The 25,065-nt window shown below is 32.6% G+C and overlaps 1 protein-coding gene across 1 annotated transcript; it reads left to right on the forward strand.

The window, feature by feature from the left end:
• Positions 1-18,667: 18,667 nt before the first annotated feature.
• LOC114315167 (transcription repressor OFP1) lies at positions 18,668-20,097 on the forward strand. Its single transcript, XM_028261742.2, has one exon. The coding sequence runs from the start codon at positions 18,877-18,879 to the stop codon at positions 19,966-19,968; it is 1,092 nt and encodes a 363-aa protein (XP_028117543.1). The 5' UTR covers positions 18,668-18,876; the 3' UTR covers positions 19,969-20,097.
• The last annotated feature ends 4,968 nt before the right edge of the window (positions 20,098-25,065 follow it).

Genomic DNA, 25,065 nt, shown 5'->3' on the forward strand with positions numbered 1-25,065 from the left:
GTATATTTTTCTCAAACGTAACAACGTAATATTCTAAAAAAAGCTTCTTTATTGTTCTTTTTCCAAACGTAACAATCCAATCAATATAACACACAAAAACTCCTTAGTGTGTTTTTCCAAACATAACATTCCAATGTAACACATTAAAAAATTCTTTAGTATATTTTTCTCAAACGTAATAACGTAACATTTTTAAAAAAATTCTTAGTCTATTTTTCTCAAATGTAACACTCTAATCAATGTAACACACAAAAACTCTTTATGTTATATTTGGTTTGGGGATTTGGAAAGGAAAATGAAAAGGAAAAATGTAGGTGAAATGTGAATAAAATATACCTACATTTCACGCAATTTCATACATTTTTTTTCCTTTCCCTTTCCAAATCCATTCCCAAATTCTCAAATCAAACACAACATTAGTGTTTTTTTTTTTTTTTTTCCAAACGTAGTACTCTAATATAACAATCCAGTATAACACCAGAAAACCACACTAACAGAAATATAGATTTTCACGCTCAACAATCAACACTTCAACCACAAATCCTCCAAAAAAAAAAATTTCACACCTCACTTTTCAATTTCCATCCCAAAAACAAATTAGAAAATTGAAAAAATGAATCACAATAATACATTCACTTAAACTCAAATGGCACCAAATCAAATAAATACAATTTTTCCAAATAGAAAAAACTAATTGGTTCTTAAGAAAACTCTTAGGAATAAATGGATCAACATTCCCCCATATAGGATTTATGAGCAAAATTTTCTTAATATTATACTGTGATTTTTTTATATTTATATATGTTTCAAATATGTGAAATTTCACATTATATTAGAAATTGAAATTTACACTTTTTTTAATTTGAAAACAATGTGAAATTTTAAAAAAAAAATTACATAATTTTCATACTTTTAAATTCAAAAAAGTGTAAAGTTTCTATATATATATATATATATCATTTTACATAATTTTATACTCAATTGAATCTTGTTTGATGCATCTTGTCGAGTAATTTTTAAAAATATAAATTTTATCAAAAATAGATATGTGCATCGAGTAATTTCTGAAAATATAAATTTTATCAAAAATAAATGTGTACATCAAAAGTTAAAAAATTTTAAAATTTGAAATATAAAAAATAAAAAATAAAAAAATAACGCCCAATTAGTACATATGAATGTGTGTTTGGGAGGGAAAAAATTGAGTGCACACCTAACCTTTGGCATAATGCACAAAGTGATGCACAAAGGGAAAATATAAAAAATAATAAATAAATAAATTTCCATATAAGTATGTTGACAAGTTTCTTAAATTTGTGCTTACACCTACGGACTATGGGTGATTGTTGTGCCCTTTGCACAGCAGTCACTGTTGTACAGTAAAATGGGTCCATTTCAGGATCCATTTTGATAATACAAACCGTTCACATTTTAAAGTATATCAAGTAGAATATATTTGTAAAAAATAAGTTAATCAGATATCATTAACGCTTTCATCCACTCACATTTGTATTTATTTTAATACTTTAAATCATAATTGTCATTTATTTTTGTATATATAAATGTGAGTGGATGAAATGTTAACAATATCTGATTAACTTAATTTTTTACAGGTATATTCTACATGATATATTCTAAAATGTGAACGGTTCAAATTACTCAAATGAGCCCCAAAATGGGTCTATTTTGCTGCACAACAGTTGTGAGACCCCTAGCTTTTGTAAACCCTATTAAGTCCCTAAATTTTGAGTTATTATAATAAAGCTTTTAATTCTTCTTTTATTCGCGAATTTAACCTTAGAATCGAAGACGCATTGCGAATAAACTTCTATGAACTCTAATCAGCTCCGATAGCATGGTAATCATTTCTACACGCTAATATTAATGATTTAACTATGAGGCCCCTGACCTTTGTAATTTTATTTCAACCCTTACTTTTGAACTATTTCACTAGACATCCTAGATTTTTTCAGTTTCCATCACGTTCATCGGTTAATCGCCTTTTTATTCGAAACAAGAAATCCAAACCAAATTAAACTCTTCAACACTAACTTAATTAATTCCACATGAAAATAAATGTTCTAATTCATAAATTAAATCCAAAGCCCTCACATTTTTATTAAATCACAAATTGACCTCAAACAAGTACCATTATATATATACAAACACACTTGTACCCTAAAATCTATTTTTATACACTATATTTTACAATTTCTAACATTTGTACCCAAAAAAAAATAAAATAAGTCCCTCAAATCACCATCACATGGCCAACCATACCTACATAGATACAATGAGTGTACTTTTGAGACAAACTTGTATAATTTAAGGGTTTGACTTTGGTTACAAACTTATATATATATATATATATATGTATATATATATTGTACTTGCAAGTAGGTTGGTTTGATTAAGATAAAGCCTTAACTAGATCGTGCTTAAATACTCAATTAAGGCCTCTAATCATCCACTATTCCATTGAATTCAAACTAAATCCAAAATATCCAATCCAATTCCAACCAATGGGTATTTTAGACTTGTTGCACCAATGTTATTATATAAACCACCTCTCCCTTAACATTTTGCCCACAAGAACAACACACACACCACACCCTATGGCTGAAAGAGAAGAGAGGGAAGAGAGTGAGCTTGGTGAAGGATATGAGAGAAAGAGAAAGTTGCTAGCAATTCAATCAAGCCTCAAATAAGCCACAACACAACTCTCTCTTTTATTTTCCTTTTTCAAATACATGTTATTAGAGTCTTGAAACTATATTTTCAGAAGTGTTGTAATGGTGTTCATGTGCTCAAAGTTGATGAATTGGGCTTTAATCCTTCTTCTATTCATATTTTCTTTTAATAGATGCAAAACTATTTTTTTCTTCCCACATCTCACATTTTTTTTAAAGGCATACCATCACTCTAAAAATCTGAGTTATTGGTACATTATTTAGTATGTTTTCATCACAAAATAAGTGGAAAATTTCCTTTAGTTGGCCTCTTTCCTCATCAATCTTCTTATTTTGAGTATTGTGCATGAGAAACCCTACTTTACAGCCAACTTTTGAAACTTCTAGAAAAATGTAGAAAAATATCTTGCACTTCGATTTTAAGTCAAAATCTTCCTTAAAGAGTTATCTTTCAAGAAAAATTAGTTTCATCGAAAAAGAGTGAGCAGTTTGAAAGAAAATCTAATTTTCGTAATGGTCAACGAATTTAGACAGTGTTGGAGTGTTTCTTAAATAACTAAAAATTTAGAAAATCTATTCCATTTTCAAATTTTTTTTTGAAAACTAGACATAATTCTCTACAAACCATAGGAAAGCCAGGTTCGGTAAAAATCTGAGATGTCCCTTTTAATTTTAATATTTAAGTGGTATAGAATCGAGAAATTTTGTTTTGCATTGGTGTTTTATGCTCTTGTCTTTATGAATGTGTTTATTAACATATGGTCATATCTTGGTTTGAGATGACATATGTAATGGTTATGTACCTTTTATTTTAGTCCTTTGATGGTGCTCACACTTATGCAAATCTGGAAATTTATATTCTTATGTGAAACTAATCTCTTAACTACTTGAATATGCCTAGAGCTACTTGTGCCTATCTTGATATGTGAATATCATGTGTTGTAACTTTATTTCCTTCCATTCGTGCTATGTAGTTGTTAATACTTGTGCAATAGATGTTGTTTCAAGAGCATGTCCTAACTCAAGCGGGAAACTTAATGGGTGGTAATGGGTTGCGAATTTTTTTGGACAAGTTACTAAGATATTGATTGGTTGATGGGATGTGTTCCTTATTGAAAGTAAAGTCTTGCGCAAGTGATTTTCGGAACCCTTGAAAAGAGCGGTTGTATTCGGACCCTAGGTGCTTTGGTGTAAGGAGGGATTTGGGCAAGGCCCATTATTACCATCTCTTTTGAGGCCATGCGGTTGGCGCTACGCGGTATATAACCGTCGGTAGGCATCCGAAGTAAATTCTGCAATAAAGTAGCAAAAGAGGGGGCATACCGAATAATCCGCGTCCAATTCTTATGGTTGGGAGAACGAAGTCTCTTTGGGGGATTTCTAGATTACTAATATCTAACCATGTAATCATTTATTATTGAATGATTATCATGCTTCATTACTTGCTTGTTATAATTGTGATGGTGTATTAGATTGCAAAAAATGGACGAGGTGTGTATACGTTTACTGGGCATTCTAAACTCATAGCATTTCATGCCAGGTAGTGAAGACTATTAGACCGGTCAAAGACAAAGTTGAAGCATTTGAGAACATATAACTACCCTAGGAGGATTATAAACTAGTTTGTAAACGTGTTTTGAGATTGTAAGTGATAGATCTCATGTTGTATTTAAGACATGATTTTGTAGTTATTATATATCTATATATATCTTTTATACTACCTATTCCTTTTTTTTTATCATCGACTCATGTAATTTTTGTGTTAATATCTTGTTAAGATCTGTCAAAATAATAGCTTTGCTATTTATGGTGCTTGGACTTTTAAAGGGAGGCTATATTGACTCCTCCGACCTTCCTGGGATCTTACTTGATTATTAACCAAAGGATTCATTAGTAACATTTCCTATTTTGTAATCTTAGATAAACTCTATATTTATTTGTTAATGTATTCTCTAATGTTCTCGATTTTCAGAGTGTTACAACAATGGCTCCAACTCCTACACATAAATAGAGAAAAAATATTTACAATTTTACTAAAATTTTGAACCAATGACTTATTGTTCCAACAATTAATATAACGAGACTTCGATTAAAGAAAAAAATCATGAGCTCTAATGAAATACAAGTGCATAAAATAAAATTTATATAATATACTAATATTTATATAATCCACGCTTTTGGGTGAGTTAAAAAAAACATTAGTCATGTACCCAATGTGGACTAGTCAATTTTGGACGAGGTGACCCAAGCTCAGGATGGGCTGGGGTTTTCTAGTTACATGTCTAAAAAAAAAAGAGGCTTTTGTAGTTTATTATAATTATATTGAGTTTTTTAAAATTTTAATTTATATAATATTTGGTTATTTTTTTATTAAAAAATTGTTAGTTGTATAAATGAAAAAAGAAAATAGTATTGTCAAATTTTTGACGTTGAAATTATATTTTACTTTATATATGGGGGATTTGATCAAAACTCTCTCAGAATAAAATTTTAATGTAGTAAGGACAAACAGAAAAAATTTTCTTAAAATGTCCAACACATACCACTATTGCCAAAATATACTTGGTGAGTAATTTAATATTTTAAACTTCAAAATAATAGTATAATTTGATTTAGATGTCAATTTTTAATAGAATTAGTATTTTTAGAATCCTCTTATAAGATCTATCAAGTAAGATCTATGTTAATTATGAAATTTAAAAAAAATAATAAATAAAAATACCGTCAAAATTGATGTAAATAGCAACATGTTAATATTTTACTGTTATAAAAAAAATACATACTAGATAAACTAATCAAAAATGCACATACACAATATTTTTAGACTTGTATAAAATAAAATAAAAGTGTTTCTCATCAAAAGAGTTCTGTGGCATCTATCTATATATATGCATGAGCAATATCGTCCAAGAAAAAAAATAAATTTTATTCTATCCTTAATTATTCGTCTCATCCATACGAGGTTTATGAAGCAAAATAAATTGAGTTATCATTTTTACCAAACAATGGTCCAATGGAGGGATTTTGGCTAAATTTTCCTTATATCCACTTGTCTTCATATCATTTGTATTATAATTTTATTTTTTTAATCTTATTAAAAGAAGGTTAGTGTAATTATTTAAAAACTGTATAAGATTTTTTTTTTTTCTAAATTTTAAAGGAGTTTAATATAATTTAATTTAAATACTATTTTATGTGGTACAATTATAATTATAATTTAGTGTCACTTGAGATAGATTTTAAAATGTGAACAAATAAAGTGGTGATTGTTGAATTAATTTAGACAAAGTGGATGGCCCATTCTAAAGACTAGACTAAAGGTTTGAGGGAAACGATGATAAATTGTTGGGAAAAATAAAAATAAAATTGGGGACAAAATAATAGAAATTATTTGACCACTTAATCATAAGATGTGTTAGGTTCGAAATTTAAACCCTTTGTAATGGAGTCCTTAGTGTGCAATTTGTAATGTTTTACATGACAATGTACCATTGCCTCATCAATATTAAAAAAAAGAAAAAAAAAGAAAAAAAAGAGGCTAAGATTCAAAATAAAGGAGCGAAGTTTTTAGTAACTTTTTTTTTTTGTAATTTTTAATATCACCCGTAAATTATTTTAATTTTAAATATATAAAATTTATTTTAATTTTTAGGCACAATTTAGTTTAGTTTTCAATTTCTTTTATGTTTTTTTCTTCAAAAAATTTAAAACTAGTTTGGTGAATAAAATAAAATAAAAATCATCATTTTCATATGATATTATCATTTGTAAAACAAAAGTAATTTTTGAAATTTTTTTTAAAAATATATATTTTTTATTTTTGTCAAATTAAATATTTTTTATATAAATTTTTTTTAAAACATAACCAAAAAGAGTAATAATTTTTTATTTTAAATTTTAAATATATTTAATATTGATATTATTTTAAAGCTATCGTCAATATCTTTTTAATAGTATAATGTTTGTAAATATCAAATTTATATATATTTTAGTAAAATAAAATAAGGAGGATAAAAATATTTTTTTTATTTTTTATTATAAGAGTTACGTTTTTCACTAAAAAAAAATTAAAAAAAAATAAACCAAGGAAAAAAGACTTAAATTTTTAACTTTGCTCGTTTATTTTAAAACTCAACCCTTAATTTCCTCTTTTTATTTTTATTTTTTTAGAGATTTACGTGTAGATCCTAATAGGTAGAATTGTTGTCTTATGATAATTAATGACATTTTTCATCAAACACTATTAAAAAAAAATCACTAATTGTTAATTTTCAACGACAGTTTGAAAATTATCATAAAAAATATTACTAATTATAAGTTTTAGCAATAGTTTAAAAAAATTGTCATAAAAAAGGTGTCTAAATTTTAACTTTGAACGATAGTTTGAAAATTTCATCACAGAAAAATGCCACTAATTATAAATTTTAGTGACAATTTATAAAAATCGTGAAAAAAAGAGTCGGTGATTGTTAATTTTTAGCGACATGCGCAAAAAATCGTCGCAAAAAATTATTTTTAGTGACGATTTTACTATAACGTATTTTTAATAGGACTTGATGAAAATTAAGTACAACTATTAAGACCTATTGATAGTTTATCCTTATTTTTACGTAACTTCTTGTTATTCAAAACACTAAAATTGCATTATAAGAAGTGCACTAGGGAGGATTCAAATTCTTATTTATGCATTAAGGGATTGTTTGGGATGATCTAAATAAGTATACTTTTTGTCTTTTTACGAAAAGATGTGTAGAAAAATAGAGAGGTGATGTGATGAAAAAAAAAATAAAAAGATGAATTATTTAGGAGATGCCAAACCACCCTAAGTGTTTGTATACCAACTCCACTACAAAGTTATTAATCACATGTTCGACAGGGATGAGAAATTGAGAGAAGCTCAAATCCCTTAAAACTTGTTTTTGAATTTCTTTAAAATGGAGTGATTTGAAAAGAAAAAATTAATTATTAAAATCTCCTTGGTTAACAATCTATTTGGCCAATGATCAGATTTGCAGAGGAAAGAGAAGAGAAGATTACAGAATAGAACAGGGAAATGGAGGGATAATTTGGTTATTTCAAATATTTCACATATTTGTAATTATTTTTTAAAAAAATTCCAGTTTTTTATAATTCAATTTGTACTTTATATATATTTATAACACTACAAGAAAAAGTATCTTTGGCAACTAAAAAAATATCTTTGGTCGCTGAAAGTATAGGTTTTGGCGATTAAGAAAACATTAGTAGCCAAAAGTAAAGATTTTTGGCGACTAAAAATCTGTTTGGTCACCAATATATGGTTTTTTACCGCCTAAAAAAATTTTAGTAGCCAAAAGTAAGGCTTTTTAGCAACTAAAAAAAATTTAGTACCCAAAAGTGAGGCATTGAGGACTAAAAAGATGTTTGGTTGCCAAAAGTAACGCTTTCACCGACTAAAAAAATTTTAGTAGCCAAAAGTGAGGCCTTTTGGCGGCTAAAAATAATTTGGTAGCCAAAAGTGAGGCATTGGGCGACTAAAAAGATGTTTAGTAGCCAAAAGTGAGTCTTTTTGGCGACTAAAAATAATTTAGTAGCCAAAAGTGAGACATTGGGCGACTAAAAAGATGTTTAGTAGCCAAAAGTGAGGTTTTTTGACGACTAAAAAGAAGTTTAGTCGCCAAAAGTGATAATTTTAGCGCGGGAATTAAATTTTTTAACGACTAAAAAATAATTAGCAGCCAAAAGTATAGAATTGGCGACCAAAATTATGTTTAGTCGCCAAAAGTGGTCTCTTTTTTTCTGTAGCAAATAATTTATTTTTACATAAATTATGTTCAATAAAAAAATAATTATCTCTATATATATTTTTTTATATTAATACGAGTCTATGTACTATATAAATAATATATGTTGCATATATACTCATATGGTGTTATAGAGGCGTAGTGGAAAGAGTGTGTTGTATAAGATTTATAGTGTGAGAGGATGATGGATCGAATCAACACAAGCGCAGATGAAAAATTAGTGAGTGTATTTTTTTTTTTTGGGTCACGAATGAGCTCTTGGCGACTAAAAGGTTTGGTCGCTGATTCCTTGAGTATTGGCGACTAAAACATTGGTCGGTAAATGTATAATTTAAAAAATATAATTGACTATTGGCCATCAAAGTTTTGATCGCTAAAGACTTATTTTTTTGCGACTAAAAGTTTTTTAGTCGCCAATACCATTCCCGACCGTTTTTCGGCGACTAAAAAATTTAGTCGGAAAAACAAAAAAACCGACTTTTGGCGACTAAAAATTTAGTCGCCAAATATATTTTTTCTTGTAGTGTAATTTTCTCTTAATGTACTCATCAGAAATTCTATTTTCCCATAATTTTATTTATGTTACTTGTGCAATAATTGTCGTACCAAAAATGCTAGAAACTTCCACACAAAAATAAAATAAAAATACTGAAAAATATTGCTCTTGTCAAACATATCAAGCTTTTTGAGCCTTCTGAAATAGGTCTGCAAGAGCAGCTCCAATTTTTCATCAAATTTCATAAAAGTTTAATCTGATATTTTAATAGTAAATTTAAAATTTTCTTCAAATTTTGTTACAAACCTGGTTATCAGGGAGGACATTTGAGTGGACGTTCGACTATAAGTAAAATTTGACATTCAGATAAAAATGGTCATCTATAAAAAAAAATTGATGAAAGGTCAAAAGTTCTCTTAGGCGTCGTTTGGGAATCTTTCTTTTTAACTAAAAAGTCAAAAAGTTACTAAATTAGTCAAAAAGTCAACAATCCATATCAAAAAGTAAAAGATTCTTTTTTCTCTCTACTTTTTGCACATCTTTTTGTAAAAAGCCAAAAAGTCATCCCAAACATACTAGTTTTTTTTAGCTCAGATTTTAGCCAAATAGCCAAAAAGTTACTAAATTAGCCTGTTCCCAAACGAGGCCTTAATTTGATGAAAAATTTAACTCTCCCTTCATTTGATATCGATTTAATGAAACGATTGGAGTACCGTTTCAATTAATTTTTCATCAAATTTAAATTTAATGAAAATTTTAATGGAAGATTAGAGACGACCTAAGCTATGAGTAAGACCCAATGAAAATTTGTCTCAACTTTGTGGGTGGTTGGGAAGTTACTATTTTAGTAGGCTATTTTAATTTTTGACTATTTTAGTAGGTTAAAATTTTTGTATTTAGAAAAAATGGTTGATTTTTTTTTGTAGTTAGATGTGATGTTTGTGAGAGAAAAAAGTGAAATAATTATGGGTTTGATGTGATATTTTGTCTTATTAATTATTTTAGCATATTTTGTCATTTTGTGAATTTTAACCCAAAAAACCAAAAAATAACCTTTGCCAAACTTGGGTTTAGTTTATCAACTTTGTTATGGTTGTAATGTGTTAAAACAAATTTGGTTTGAAACTCAACAATGTTTAAATATATGTTTTAAGTTTGATTTTGTTTTTTTTTTTATCTCTTCTAAATCAATTCCAAATGAATTTCAATGAGCTGGTCATGAACCAAACAAAAGCAGCTTATTTTTTTACACAACTATGGCGCTCATAAGTTTATTGACTTGTGTTTTAGAATTCATAAAATTAACAATTTCAAAAATTCCTAATTTCATTCTGAGTTACTTTTTTTCATATTGATCTTTAGTTCTAATTTGGGCATTAGACGGGCTTTGTTTACATACACCCGCTAGATTAGTTCATCATTTTTGTCTTGCAAACATTGCGTGAAAATTGGAAGATTAAAATCAAGATTCTAGTCGCGTTCTCTTCATGTGCGAAATTTCTGTACAATATCATAACTGGAACCTATCTGTAAATGCATCATTTTACAGCAAGGTCATAAAGCCTGAAAGATTAGTTTGAGAGAGTGAGAGAAGTTATAGAGCGAGAGAGAGACTCTGAAATGTTTTGTATATATGTATAAATTACAAAGGGAATGAAGTCTCTCTTTATAGAGAGAAACACGGGCATTGGATGCCACACTCACCGAAAGCAAAAGCTATACAATTGATTGAGTACCACCGAAAGCAAAAGCTATACATTTGATAATATAAAGCAAAAGCTATGTAACACTATACAATTAATAATAATAAATTTAAAACTATTCTAACAGCCCCCCGCAAACTCAAGGAGGGAAAGCATCAACCAAGTTGAGTTTGGAAACAAGATCAGTGAAGCGGCCAGGAGGATGAGCCTTAGTGAAGATATCAGCGGGTTGATCGACGGAAGCAATAGGAAGAAGATGAACAGTTCCACAGGTGACATGCTGGCGAATAAAATGACAATCAATTTCAATATGTTTGGTGCGATCATGAAAAACATCATTGTGAGCCAGAAGATCGGATGCATATTTGGCCTGGGACAAATAGGAACCAGTAGAATCATGAGAGACTTCAAGGCCTAAGAAGTAGTTAAGAGTACCAAGGTCCTTCATCTCAAACTGTTGGTGGAGAAATTGTTTGAGGTGGAGAATACCAGCTTGATCATCACCAGTGATAATCATATCATCCACATACAGAAGAAGAAGAGTAGTACCATGAGAAGTAGTCCGTATAAAAAGAGCAGAGTCATAGGAGCTAGAGGTGAATCCGAAGTCATGAATGGTAGAACTGAACTTAGCAAACCAAGCACGAGGCGCTTGCTTGAGACCATAAAGAGCACGCTGTAGTTTGCAAACCTGATGAGGTTGAAAAGTGGACCCAGGTGGAGGTTGCATGTAGACCTCTTCAAGAAGATGACCATTGAGGAAAGCATTTTTGACATCCATCTGAAAGAGCCCCCAGTGGCGAGCAGTAGCAACAGCAAGTAAACTGCGAACAGAGGTAAGCCGAGCAACAGGAGAGAATGTCTCCTCATAATCAATGCCATATTCTTGGTTGAAACCCTTGGCAACAAGACGAGCTTTGTAGCGTTCAATAGAGCCATCAGAATGTGTTTTGATTTTGTAAACCCATTTGCAGCCAATCGCAGTCTTGCCAGGAGGAAGATCAACAAGATCCCAAGTATGAGCTTTGTCCAAGGCATGGAGTTCATCAGTCATAGCTTGCTGCCAAAGAGGATTAGTACAAGCCTCACGATAGGAGGTAGGTTCATAAGTAGAGAAAGCAGCAGATCCAACAATATAATCACGAAGATGGATAGGAGGTTGAGTTACCCGGCGGGGTCGACCCGTAGGAGGATCGGTGGGAGGAAGAGTCGGTGGAGAAGGAGGTAGACCTTCAGGTAGAGCAGGCTGGACAGGATCAGGGGTGAGCAGGGGCGTCTCGATGGAGGAGGAACCTGTATCAAAATCAGCAGAGAAAAGATCGATGGAAGGATTAGTAAACAATGCAGTAGTGGAAAGTCTGGGTAAGTGAAAGGAGGATAGTGAGGAAAACATTTGGTGTTCCCAGAAAACGACATGGCGGGAGATACGAAGACGTTTAGAGAGAGGATCCCAACAGCGAAAGCCTTTATGTTCAATACCATACCCAAGAAAGCAACAAAGACGAGAGCGAGGTTCAAGCTTGGTGTGTTCGTGGGATTGAAGTAGAACAAAACAAGCAGAGCCAAAAACCCGGAGATTGGCGTAAGGAGGGGGAGTGCCATGCAGACGTTCAAAGGGAGTTTGATTATGGATGACAGGGGTAGGAGCACAGTTGATAGTGTAAACAGCAGTGAGGGCAGCTTCCCCCCAAAAGTTTTCAGGACAGGAAGAAGAGAGAAGGAGAGCGCGAGTAGTGTCAAGAATATGCCTATGTTTCCGTTCAGCGCGGCCATTTTGCTGGGACGTGCCAGCACAGGAACGATGAGGCAGTGTACCATGATGCTGAAGAAAGGAAAGGAAATCTGAAGCCCGATATTCCATAGCATTGTCAGAGCGAAAAATTTTGATGGTTTTGGAGAATTGGGTGTGAACCATTTGTGCAAATCGATAATAAATGTGTTTAAGTTCAGACCTATTTTTCATGAGAAAAAGCCAAGTAAACCGGGAAAAATCATCAATAAAAACAACAAAATAGCGGGATCCCCCCATAGTAGTAGTAGGGGAGGGCCCCCAAATATCCGAATGTATAAGATCAAAAGGGGCAAGAGAAACAGAAGTACTTTTATTAAATGATAAAGCAGGTTGTTTGGCAAGTTGACAGGGTATACAATCGAAATGATCGGGAATTACATGACCCAACTGTCCACTAGAAACCAAAGACCTTAAACGAGTAATAGAAATATGCCCTAAGCGACAATGCCAAAGATGAAAGGGAGATAATAAGGAAGTAGATGTAGGAGCAGCAATCTGAAGAGAGGCAGGAACATGAAGGTGAATGAGTTCATAGAGACGTCCACGCTTACGGCCGATCCCAATAGTCTGCCCTGTCTGAGGGTCCTGTACCAAACAATCAGTAGCAGAAAAGGTGACAGTTAGACCAAGTTCACATAATTGACCAATGGAAATAAGGTTTAAGGTAAGAGCAGGGATATGATAAACGTGAGGTAGAGATAAAGAAGAGGTGGAAACAGTACCAACATGACGAACAGACATGAGGGAACCATCAGCAGTATGTATTGAGGGAATATGAGGAGATGAAGATAAGGAAGAAAAGATAGTAGAACTGGAGGTCATATGATTACAACAGGCAGAGTCAAAATACCAAGAAGAGTTACCTGGGATTACAGACAAAGCAGTAGGAGGAGGTGTACCAGATGAGGAGAGAAGTTGTTTAAGCATGGCCTCTACATCCGTTGGAGAAAAGTGAGGAGTAGATGGAGCAGGTGACTCAGAGAACCCTGCAGAGGGGGCAGTGTCAGTGGGATGAGACTGAGTCCCGGAAGCAGCAGCAGCAGTGTGATAAGACTGATTCCCGGAAGCAGAAGTAGCAGTGTGATGAGACTGGTTGCCAGAACGATGAAAACTTCCCCGGGAAGAGCCACCGCGAGAGGAGTGGCTATTGGAGGATGAGCGGGATGGATTGCGAAAACAATCCTGTTGCAGATGACCAGGACCAAGTTTGTTGCAGTAGCGGCAGGATCTGACAGGGCAATTGACCAGGAGATGGGTTGAAGGAAGGCCCCGATTCTGACAATAGAGGCAAGCAGTTGTCCGCTGGGTAAATGATGGCCGGGACGGAGGAGTGGCAAGAACAGAGTCCACATGATGAGTTTGAAGAGTACCTAGACGAGTCTCCTCTGATAGCAACTCAGAAATGGCTTGTTCAAGAGTGGGCAAGGGATGGCGATGAAGCAGAGAGGCACGTACGGGCTCAAAAGAGGGGGTAAGAGCCATGAGAAATTGCACCAACCTTTGCTGGTTGCGATGGTTAGTAAATAAAACTGCATCTTCGGGGTCATGCCAGGTTGGTTCTGAAAGAGCAAGCTGATCCCAAACAGAGTATATTTGAGAAAGGAAGTCATTAATGGACTGAGTGGATTCTTGGCGCATGCGGTGAAGTTGGTTCTGAAGTTGATATTGATGGGCAAGACCAGTAGTCTGGTATCGTTCTTTCAAAAAATCCCAGATGTCTTTCGCAGGAGTAGTTACAGAGTCAAGCTGAAACCGGCCAAATTGAAGACTGATAGAGGTAACAGAGGTATTACGAAACCAGGTAATGATTTGGTAATTCTTACTGTCCCATTCCTCAAGTCGGTCTTCATATGTAGCAGTATGAACAGGAGTTTCAGTAGTGACACTGTCTTTGACTGGTTTAGTCACATCCCCGGTGACAATTCGCCAGAGCTTCTTCCCTTTAAGAAAGGAAGACATAGCTTGGGCCCACAGAACATAGTTTGAACCATTCAGAATAACGGAAATGGGATGGGAGGTGTCAAGACGATCCATAATACTAGTTAAGTAGGATTAAAGCAGCAGGAAGAGACCTGTAGGAGCAAAATTTGGTAAAACAGAGTGTACCAGTGAGTCCGGAAGGTCGAAAATAGCCAGAAAAGGCTGCTGGACAGAGATGATGTCAGCGATGATGTCAGCGGCGCACGTTAGCAGAGTGCAGGGAGGAGCACGTTAGCAGAAAGGCGGCGGCGCACGGTAGCGAACAGGCGCAGGCGCGGCGCACAATAGCCGTTTTGGCGCACGCGGGTGCAATGTAGTGAAGCGGCGCACGAAAGGCGCACAATAGCAGGCGCGGCGTACGGGAGTGGCAGGGCTGACGTCAGCCGCGGTTGTGTGGGCGCGTGGAGGCGCGTGGCGGAGGTGAGGAGCAACAGATGGCGCGTGCGGGCGCGTGTGAGAGTGGTGGCGGAGCTGGTGACGCGCAGAAGGTAAAGGCGGCGCGTGTGGGCGCGTGGAGGGTGTTCTGAGAACGGGCTAGGTGCCGTTGGAATCGTGAGAAAATTCCGAGCAATTTGATGTATGCCACTGTGTACGGGACTAAACACCAAAATCAAAAATTGCCAGAAATGTAATACTGGGCTCTGATACCATGAAAGATTAGTTTGAGAGAGTGAGAGAAGTTATAGAGCGAGAGAGAGACTCTGAAATGTTTTGTATATATGTATAAATTACAAAGGGAATGAAGTCTCTCTTTATAGAGAGAAACACGGGCATTGGATGCCACACTCACCGAAAGCAAAAGCTATACAATTGATTGAGTACCACCGAAAGCAAAAGCTATACATTTGATAATATAAAGCAAAAGCTATGTAACACTATACAATTAATAATAATAAATTTAAAACTATTCTAACAAAGCCTTTCCTATTAGGAGCAAGAACGAGAGTCTTTATTAGATAGCCCTATGGTTGAGAACATGACTACATACACATGCTTTTCAATGCCTTGTATGACTTATATTTTCAATGCCTTGTATGACTTATATTTTCTATACACATCATTATTGTCCAAAACGTTCTTTTTTATTTGATTGATTTGCTTGCTTTTTCTATATGGTTTCATTGACTATTGCTTCCTTGAGCAGTTTGATAAAGGCCAAATCAATCTACAGAGCATTTAAATGACACACCAACAACTCCAATAAGTTATGAATAAAAAAAAACAACTCCAAATAAGTTGTTTGGGAACATGATTTTTTATTGATATTTTAATTTTTTAATTAAAATATGAAATGAAAAAAATTAATAGATTTAAGATGATTTTTTAATTTTTTTTAAAAAAAAATATGTAAAAATTAAATTAAAAAAAAAAAAAATTGACTTTTAGGTATTTGTTAACTTTTCGCTTCATGGGCTGTCTATCTGAACTTTCAAGAATCTCAGAAAATAAACCATTGTTACAATGACACGGGCTCCAAGGACAGATGCATGATTTTAACTAGTCCCGCATTCTGGCTCTTTAGCCTTTACAACTCCATCTCTCATCTTCATTTTGGTGCTATAAAACAAATCCTGTACAATTTCATTTAAAAAAAAAAAATTGAATTCCTTATCGTTTTTTTATTTGAGTAGAAAATATTTTTTAAAAATAATTTTGTATTTTTTGATATTTGGTACAATTTTAATTTTTTTTTATAGTCAATGAAAATTTATTTGAGCAAAAAATATTTTATACTTTTGAAAGATAAAAAATATTTTTTTAACTAAAATTTTGATGTGTTTTGAGAAGATAATTAAAAGTTAATTTTTAACTTTTAACTAAGCTTTTTGGCTTTTATGGAGAGTGATTTGAAAAGTTAATAAAGAGCTACTTTTTTTTTCATTTTGGGTTAATATTTGTTTATGGTGTCACTGCACAACAAAATGACCAAAATACTTCCACCCAACTTAGGAAATTTAATTTTTGCCCTAGGATTCAACTTCTAAACATGGAGGGTAGTTACGTCATTTCACACCTTTACGTTTTGCTGAACTTCTCAAATGGTGCTTCGTTTTTAGCACCTACACCTTGCGTTTTTAGAGTTACTGAACGCAACTTTTTACTATGTTCCCAAAAAACACTTTATCAATACAACCACACTTCCATTGTTGCCACCACCCCATGATCACCACCCTGATCTCCTCACCACCACACTACATCCACCTTCCACCTCCACTCTGCCACCCACCATCATCACTAATACAGAAAAAGGGGGGTAGGGGGGTGGGGGGTTTGTTGCAAAGTTTACACGAACAAACTTATTAATTTATGTTATATTGCTGCTGTGACTTGATAAATTGAGAAGGGATGGCCCCTCCAAGGATCCCATCACCCATATGAGAGGTGGCCTCCACAAGTTCATACATCTACAAAAATTCATAAATAATAATTTTTTTTATTATTTTATGTTAATAAATTTCATTATAATTATATCTGATGAATTTTTTTTTAGTGTTTGGAAGGTATTTATGCCGTAATTTTATTGTGATTTATTTGTATAGTGAGATCTGCAATATTTTATGCTCATATTTTATCTAACCATATGAGGGGAGATTATTAGTGTGGAACAATGTCTGGTGTCCTATGAAAAGCCAAAAATGGTTGCTTCAATAATAAAGTATGATAAAATACCTCCCTATTTAAAAACCTTCAATAGTAAAACTTAAAAGATTCTCATTGTTCAAAGACCCTCAACAATAATAAAGCTGTAAAAAATACTCATTGTCCAAAAATCCAATTAAGAGATTCATTTTTTCCAAATGATAATAAATATTGTAAATAATCTCAAGATTAATTACAAAAATTGAAGAGTAAAATGTATTTTACATAAAAAAATCTATAATAAATTAAATGATAAAAAAAGATGCTCTTTGAGATTTCACATTAAACCTCTATCAAAGGTTGAGCCGCCCTTTATTCAGATTGAAAAATATTTTTAATTTTTATAGTTATAAAAACGTATTTTTTAATATACTTATGTATGATGATTTAACTATTAATGAAAGAATTTGATTTTTATTGTGAATTTTGAATCCAGCCCCCTCTAACGATGATCCATGCATTCGCCTCTGATCACTATACAACCACTAGTCATTAGTTTGGCAAAAAAACATAAGAACTACAAAAAAAATACCCTTACATTTCACTCCTTTTGAATAGTATGGTTTGCAATAGATCAATTTATTAGTTCCATTGATTTTTTTTTTTTTTAAATACCCTTACATTTCACTCCTTTTGAATTCCGTGTGTATGTGATAATGAGAGATAGAAAGATCACATAATGGCTGAAGAGATGGTGTGGGGATTAATGTTCAGGAAAGGGATGGATGACAAGAAACCATCACATAGAAAGAAATTTAAAAAAAAAAAAAAAAAAATTTAAATGCAATTAGCTTAATACTTGATGGTAAGGACCACCGTAACAACACATATTGGTCTGATTTTATTAGGATATAAGGTGGACCACATAAGGATTGAAAGAGCAACCAATTGGCCATTACCCCCTTGATTGCACACTTGATGAGTTACTTTCAAACAGTTAAAAACCCTTCTTAAAGACTAGTTACTTTCAAACAGTTAAAAAGTGCCTTAATTGTCACAGGCTCAACTCCAACTCCACCTTTGCCCCCCTTCGATGGGAATTGAAGCATAGGATTGGACTCTATCCAACAAATTTATAGTTTAGTTAAAAAAAAGTGTCTCAAAATATACATCATTTACAACTAGTCTAAGGAACTATTTATCTCATAATTAATAGTTTATTGCATTGCAATTCTCCCTTGCCCAGTTCGTCTAAACAAACACCTTATGTTAGGAACATAGAAAAATTTCATTGAATGAGATATAGATGTATGATAAATGTTGGGTCCTACATATGAGATCTACCATGTGCAAGACCCAGTCAGTTTTCATCTCACATCTACATCCCATTGTATAAAAATTATTTGTACATTTATATTTACTATTTTCATCTCACATCTACGTCCCATTGTATAAATTTTTTTTGTACATTTATATTTACTCTTGACCGCTCTTATAAAGTTAGAGTTGAAAATGTCTTTTAACCTGCAAAAAAAAGTTACAACTCTCGTGAATTTTTAATAAAAAAAGTCATGAAAATAGTACACACATACATTTTAGTGGAAGATAAAACTACCTTTAAGAAAAGTGGGAACATCATAATTCAGGCATGATCCACCATAAAGCTTAATTATGACCAAAATAGAAAACAATTGGGCATGCATATAAGGCATGAATCTCTACAGCTAAAATGCCTTGATTCATAAACAGAGAACCATCATACCATGCTATATCTATTTATTTACCTTCAATTCTCAGTCATACAAAGAAAAACACAAACCAACCTCAGGGAGAGAGAGAGAGAGAGACTTTGATGGGCAATTACAAGTTTAGATTATCAGATATGATGCCAAATGCATGGTTTTACAAGCTCAGAGACATGAGCAGAACCAAAAACCCCAACACCTCTCATCCAATCAAGAAAAATTTTCCCTCACCAACTACAACAACATCTCATAGGCCCCAACACATTTCTCAACCAAGATACTCAAACCCAAAAGTCTCAGATACCCATTTTCCTGATCCACCAAGAAAATCATCATCAAAGAAAAAACCCAAGAAAAAAACCATTCACAACAAGTCATTGTCTCCTAGACTTGTCACCTCATCCTCCTCTGTCTCGGCCGATTGTAGTTGTGGCACAACACTTAATTCTGTCAGGACTAAACCCGAACCAACCCTTGAACCTATTTTCTATGAGTCTCCTTTGTCAGAATTCGAATCCAACAACACAATCGATGATTGCCATGAGTCATTCGATGGACTAGCCTCATGGCCGGGCTCATGTAGTTGTAGAGTCACTTCTTCAACTACTGATATCATAATCGACATGAATCAGAAATCATACTCCAAGAAAGTTGAGAAGCTAGACACAATCTCAAAGGTAGAGCTTCCTCCAATTTTGACAAAGCCGGTTAAATTCAAAGACACGGCAAAAAGTTCATCCAAATTTGAAGAGATTCAAGCTCATGGTTCACTCTCCATCAATATCGTGAAAGAAAATACCGGTAAGAGTACTAAAAAAGAGATTAAAACTAGTCCTCGCATTCGAAAACCTGCCTCCCATTCGACAGGAGTGAAGATCCAATCGAATTCTCCAAGAACAATGAGCAAGAAAGTTCAAGCTTGTGGTAGGAGAAGTGTGTCATCATCAAGCAAGAGATCAAAATCACAACCGAGGAGGAGATTCGCAGAGAGCTTTGCAATTGTGAAGTCATCATTCGATCCACAGAGAGACTTCAGGGAATCAATGGTGGAGATGATTGTGGAGAATAATATCCGGGGATCAAAGGAGTTGGAAGAGCTTCTTGCTTGTTACCTCTCATTGAATTCAGATGAGTATCATGGTCTCATTGTTAAGGCATTTCAGCAAATCTGGTTTGATATGGCTGACCACAGGATGTGAAATTCTTGTGGTTGATGTAATCTTGTAAATGTGACTGTTTTAGAAACATGGTATTCATTTTTTTCTTTTTGTTTTTTTTTTCCTCACAAGAACTGCTCATCAATTCTCAATCTTTGACTGTTGAAATCACCAAATGGCTAATGGTTTCATGTCATCAATTAAGGGTGTAAAGTTAACCCAGCCCACTTGACCTTGGGTTCGGGCCTACGGGTCATGCCGGGCCCATTCAGGCTCTGGTAAAAAAAATTGAGTCAAGCCAGCCTAATTTCCAAAAATCTAGGCCTAGGGAGAAATCTGGCCTGGGCCGGGCCTAATATTTTTTTCCTCACCAAAATAGCTTGAAAGTGATGCTGGACAGTGGGCTGGTTGGGCCTTGGGTCGTGTCTCAGGTCGGGTTGGGTCCTATCTCGAGCCAGTGGGCTTTTCTTACACCCCTAGGTGGACTTATGGGTATGTTATGGATATGCAAATAAGTTAAAATTTTCGAAAAATAAAATAGAAGTATGGTCTGTATGTCCATGAAATAATATATTTTTGACATATAAGAATCAAAAAAATCAAATGTGAAAAATAATAATAATATTTTGTAATGGTGAAAAAAGGAATCCTAAGTACTTTTTGTATTTTTATAATTTGCAAAAATATCTTTTGCTTTATTTTTTTTAAAGAAATAGGCACGATATAATTAAATTGTATTCTTATGTTTTGAAAAAAAGGTTAAACCTATGCCTTGAGATATCAACAAAAGTACTAATCTATCTATGGCCGAAACGTACCATATTATTCCTGAATTATACTCAAAATATTTTGCATATTGAATACGTATTTCGTATATTCATTCTAAGTAGGTACTCAATACTCGTACAACTATATTTTCATAATACGCATGCTTTAGAGCATGTCTTGAATGATCATGGTCAAATGCTTTCATATGTTTGTTGCCCAAGATGAATATTTGTCAATAATTTCTAGTTGAAGATGTAACTCAAGGTGGAAAATAGCACACACAAATATCAAATGCAACTATATGAGCTTTATTTAATGAACTTTTTAATTGTATGTGAATGTCCATTCTCACTCCCTCTCTAGTCAAAATTCTCTGTGGCTAGAGAACATTTGTCTCCAAAATTATTGTCCCTAATACACTCCCAATCACATGATGTGGTAAAAATCTCATGTTGTTTGTTGCTCACATCCACAAAAGTCAAAGATGGCTGCAAATTGAAGAAAAGAGAGGATATGAAATGTAGCTGAAGATTTGGGCTGAAGATTCAGCCAAGCTATGCTATTATAAGATGGCTTCTTGGTGGCTTGTCAGTGGGTGAGCTTGGCCGTTGGCTCTCCCATTTCGTGTATAAATGGGAGTGCATGTGACAGTGTTTTAAAGTAGCAATATAACATAGAAATCAGATAAAGTAGTGTGTGAGATTGAGCTGAGTTGAGTGTTGTCTCCTCCTCTATTGTTGTAATTTGTATTTTTTGTTCTCTCTGAAATTAATAAAATCTGCTGCCTGTGGACATAAAAACATTGCTAAATCACATAAAACTAGTTTGTTTTGTGGGTGTATTATTGGTGTTTGTTTCTAGGCCTCGGGTGCAACATCTTAAACATGGGACTCTGTAGGCACGATCTTGTGTTGTGACTGGAAGTGCATTGAAGACAAATGACATGAATTTTAGAGACAGAGATAGGGTTGACGACAAATAATACAAAGTTGTTTGTGAAGCAGAAAATTTTCCAAACTTATGTTAAAAAAATAAAAAGAAAAGCAAACAAACAAACAAACAATCTCTGAACATTTAAGATCACAATTAATACTGCTTATGAGGCCTCTGCTCATTCCTCAAATAAAAAATCATTTCTGACCAGTTTGAACATATCTGGAAAACAAATCCAAAACTGTGGTGGACATATGATAAGGTAAATGTACATATGAACCTAACAAATTACTTTTCTTTTCTTCTTTTTTTTTTAACTTTCTCTATAACTTTTTTTTAGTAATTGTCAAATGTATTAACTTTTTTAGCATTTAATTTTTTTAATCTTAAAAAAAAAAAAAAAAACTAACAAAATATTTGATAAACCTAACGTTAATGTATGAACACACTTCTCCCCAATTAAGTAGAATCTAATTGTGACTCCCATGACAATTGGACTCCAATTAACTGAAGAGGAGTCAAACCTTAAAATAACTCAATAATCACGTTGGATAATTTCAACCCCAAAAATCACAAGCATAATAACTACAATGGCATGAAAATAAAACTAGGTCTAACTTAATTGGCCACCATGCCTTCTTTAGGATTTAATTCTAAGGAGGTCATGGGTTCAATTCCTATTAAGAGAGTTGAATTAAGAGAGTACAAACATTTAGGTGCTTTGTCAAAGATTGAGAGTTTTTCTCCTATAGGTACTAATCTAACAACTAACATTTGTCAATATAAATAAAAAATAAAATTAAAAAAACAATGGCATGAAAATAAAGCTCCACATGTTGTATAGTGCAAACAGCACAAAAGATAGATAAGGTTAATAAGTTTAAAGCAAAATTCGAGTTTGCATTCTTGTCTAAAGTGAAAGTTGACTGTAAAAGTTAAAATGCACTTTGAAAATTAAATAAATTTTGATCTACAAATTAATTATTGTCTGAGATCAAACAATTATACATAGTAATGCAATTAGAAAATTTGCCCAAAATAACAACATACCATGTCAAGGTGTAAAGATAAAGAATGAAAAGAAAACATAGCTCCTCTACACCATCAAAGATGTTAGATATCTTCTGTCCCAACGCATTCACAAGCAAAGAACAAAATATTGAGACATGATCATGTCACTAGCACTCTTGATTAATAATATTTGCACCCTTTTTTTTTTTTCTTTTTCTTTTTCCTTTTTTTTTTTTTTATTAAGCATTGTACTTGCTCTTCTTAAAATTATTGAAAACACAAGGGGCCTGTTTAGTAACTATTTTGTTTTCACTTTTCAGTTTATATTTATAAAAATTTAAAAAACTGTCATAAAACTTATTTTGGTTTATAAATGGTTGTTTCAGTTTATAAATTTAAGAGGAAAAAAAATGAGTTTACGTTGGTTTTTAAACAAAAATTTAAAATTTTGACTAACAATTTTTTTTTCAATTATAATGTGTATGATCCCATTGTTATAAATAATAAAAAATAAATATAAATATTTTAAGTCTGAATAAACATATTTTTTAGTTTATATTTTTAAAATTTTTCAAATATTTCATTTAAACCAAACGCGTTTGTAATTTATGTTTTTATAAAAATAAATAAAAATTAATTTATAAAATTTTTATAAATATAAATAAAAAAACGTAAACGTTATCAAAACCCATCTATTTACATAAATAGTTATTTATAAATGGAAAATGTCTCGTACCTCAAATTTTGTGGCTCAAAAGTGGCTCAAATGGCCAAAACGACGTCATTTTGGCCATTTTTATGTTGTTTTGTACTCAAAACGACGTCGTTTTGGCCATTTTTATGTTGTTTTGTACTCAAAACGACGTCGTTTTGACCATTTAAGTTACTTTTGAGTCACAAAATTTGAGTTACGTAACATTGTCATTTATAAATATGCATATATAATATGGACGCTCAGATTACGCTCTCCATCTTCTTCTTTTTTTAATTCAAATTTGACACTCTTGGTCTAACTCACATTTGATGACCTAGGCTGGTAGTACAATGGGACAGAAAGATTTGAGAGCAAAGAGGATCACGTGCGTGCAAATGAGAGAATTTTAAAGGAGAGTGAAAAGTACAATTTAACACCTAAAAAAAATAAAGTAAAGTACAATTTAAGTTTGATAACAAAATAAAAACTGATACATTAGGTCTGCTATTAGCTGTAACATATCCAAAATTTTATAAGACTGGTTTGTGATGTCTCCCTCAGAACCCCTACCAACAAAGTGCCTCTCCTGTGTTTGTTGCCCAACTAGAGGTGGTCCTTCCACCACTGACAGGTAAGTGTTCTTACCCATTGATGTCCATTCCCAAAACTATGAGAAGTGTTTTGATTCTATAAATCATGGATAAAATATGGGATAAAGACTTAATATGATATAATAAAATTTTATAAAATAAGATACATGTATGGTTAGAATATGTAAAAAAATTTATAAATAAATTTTTAGTGTTTTTATTGTATATGAAGTCAAAGAATAGCAAAAAACTATTCTTTAGGAATTGAACATTAGTTTAAGAGTTAACAGTTTGTTTACTTTTATTTAGTCGATACATTAATTTGATAAAATTTTAAAAATTAAGATGGTATTTGTTCTTACTATTTTCTTGTTCGATAAAAAAATAAGAAAATATTAAAAAACTACTCTCATGTTTATTTTAGCAATTGTATATTCTAGTACTAAGTAAAAATTATTACCATTTCAATTTTATAAAATTTGACTATATGACTTGAAGTGTTGGAAAAATATCCGATACCTCTCAATTAACATCAAGTATCGAATATATATCCATAAATAATCAATTAGTATCAATATTTACGACAATGCTACGTAACTCAAATTTTGTGGCTCAAAAGTGGCTCAAATGGCCAAAACGACGTCGTTTTGGCCATTTGAACCACTTTTGAGCCACAAAATTTAAGTTACGAGACATTTTCCCAATACTTAATATAAATATGATACGGATATGTCTCTCTTTTTGCAATGTCTGTATGTCATAAATTTGATTTAAAGGGTTGTTTTGGGAAGATAGTAAAAAGTGATTTTTTTACTTCTAACTAAGCTTTTGACTTTTTTAGACAAATGATTTGAGAAGTTGATAAAAAGTGACTTTTGACTTTTTTGATTAATGTTTGTTTATGATGTCAAATCATAATAAAATGACCAAACTACCCCTATTTATTTAAAATATTTACAACTTCACCTATGTAACATATTTTGACCCATGAGGGTAAAATTATAATTTCACCGTTAGCTAAAAACCAACTTCCCAAATGAAAAAAAAAAAAAAGAAAAAAAAGCCAACTTTTAACTTTTGCTACAAATCAAAAGAAGTGACTAAAAGTCAACTTCCCAAAATAGCCCAAAGTTTCAGTTGGCT

The sequence above is a fragment of the Camellia sinensis genome, chromosome 3, assembly GCF_055761805.1.
Source record: "Camellia sinensis isolate YWXY chromosome 3, ASM5576180v1, whole genome shotgun sequence".
In the NCBI taxonomy this organism is placed as follows: domain Eukaryota; kingdom Viridiplantae; phylum Streptophyta; class Magnoliopsida; order Ericales; family Theaceae; genus Camellia; species Camellia sinensis.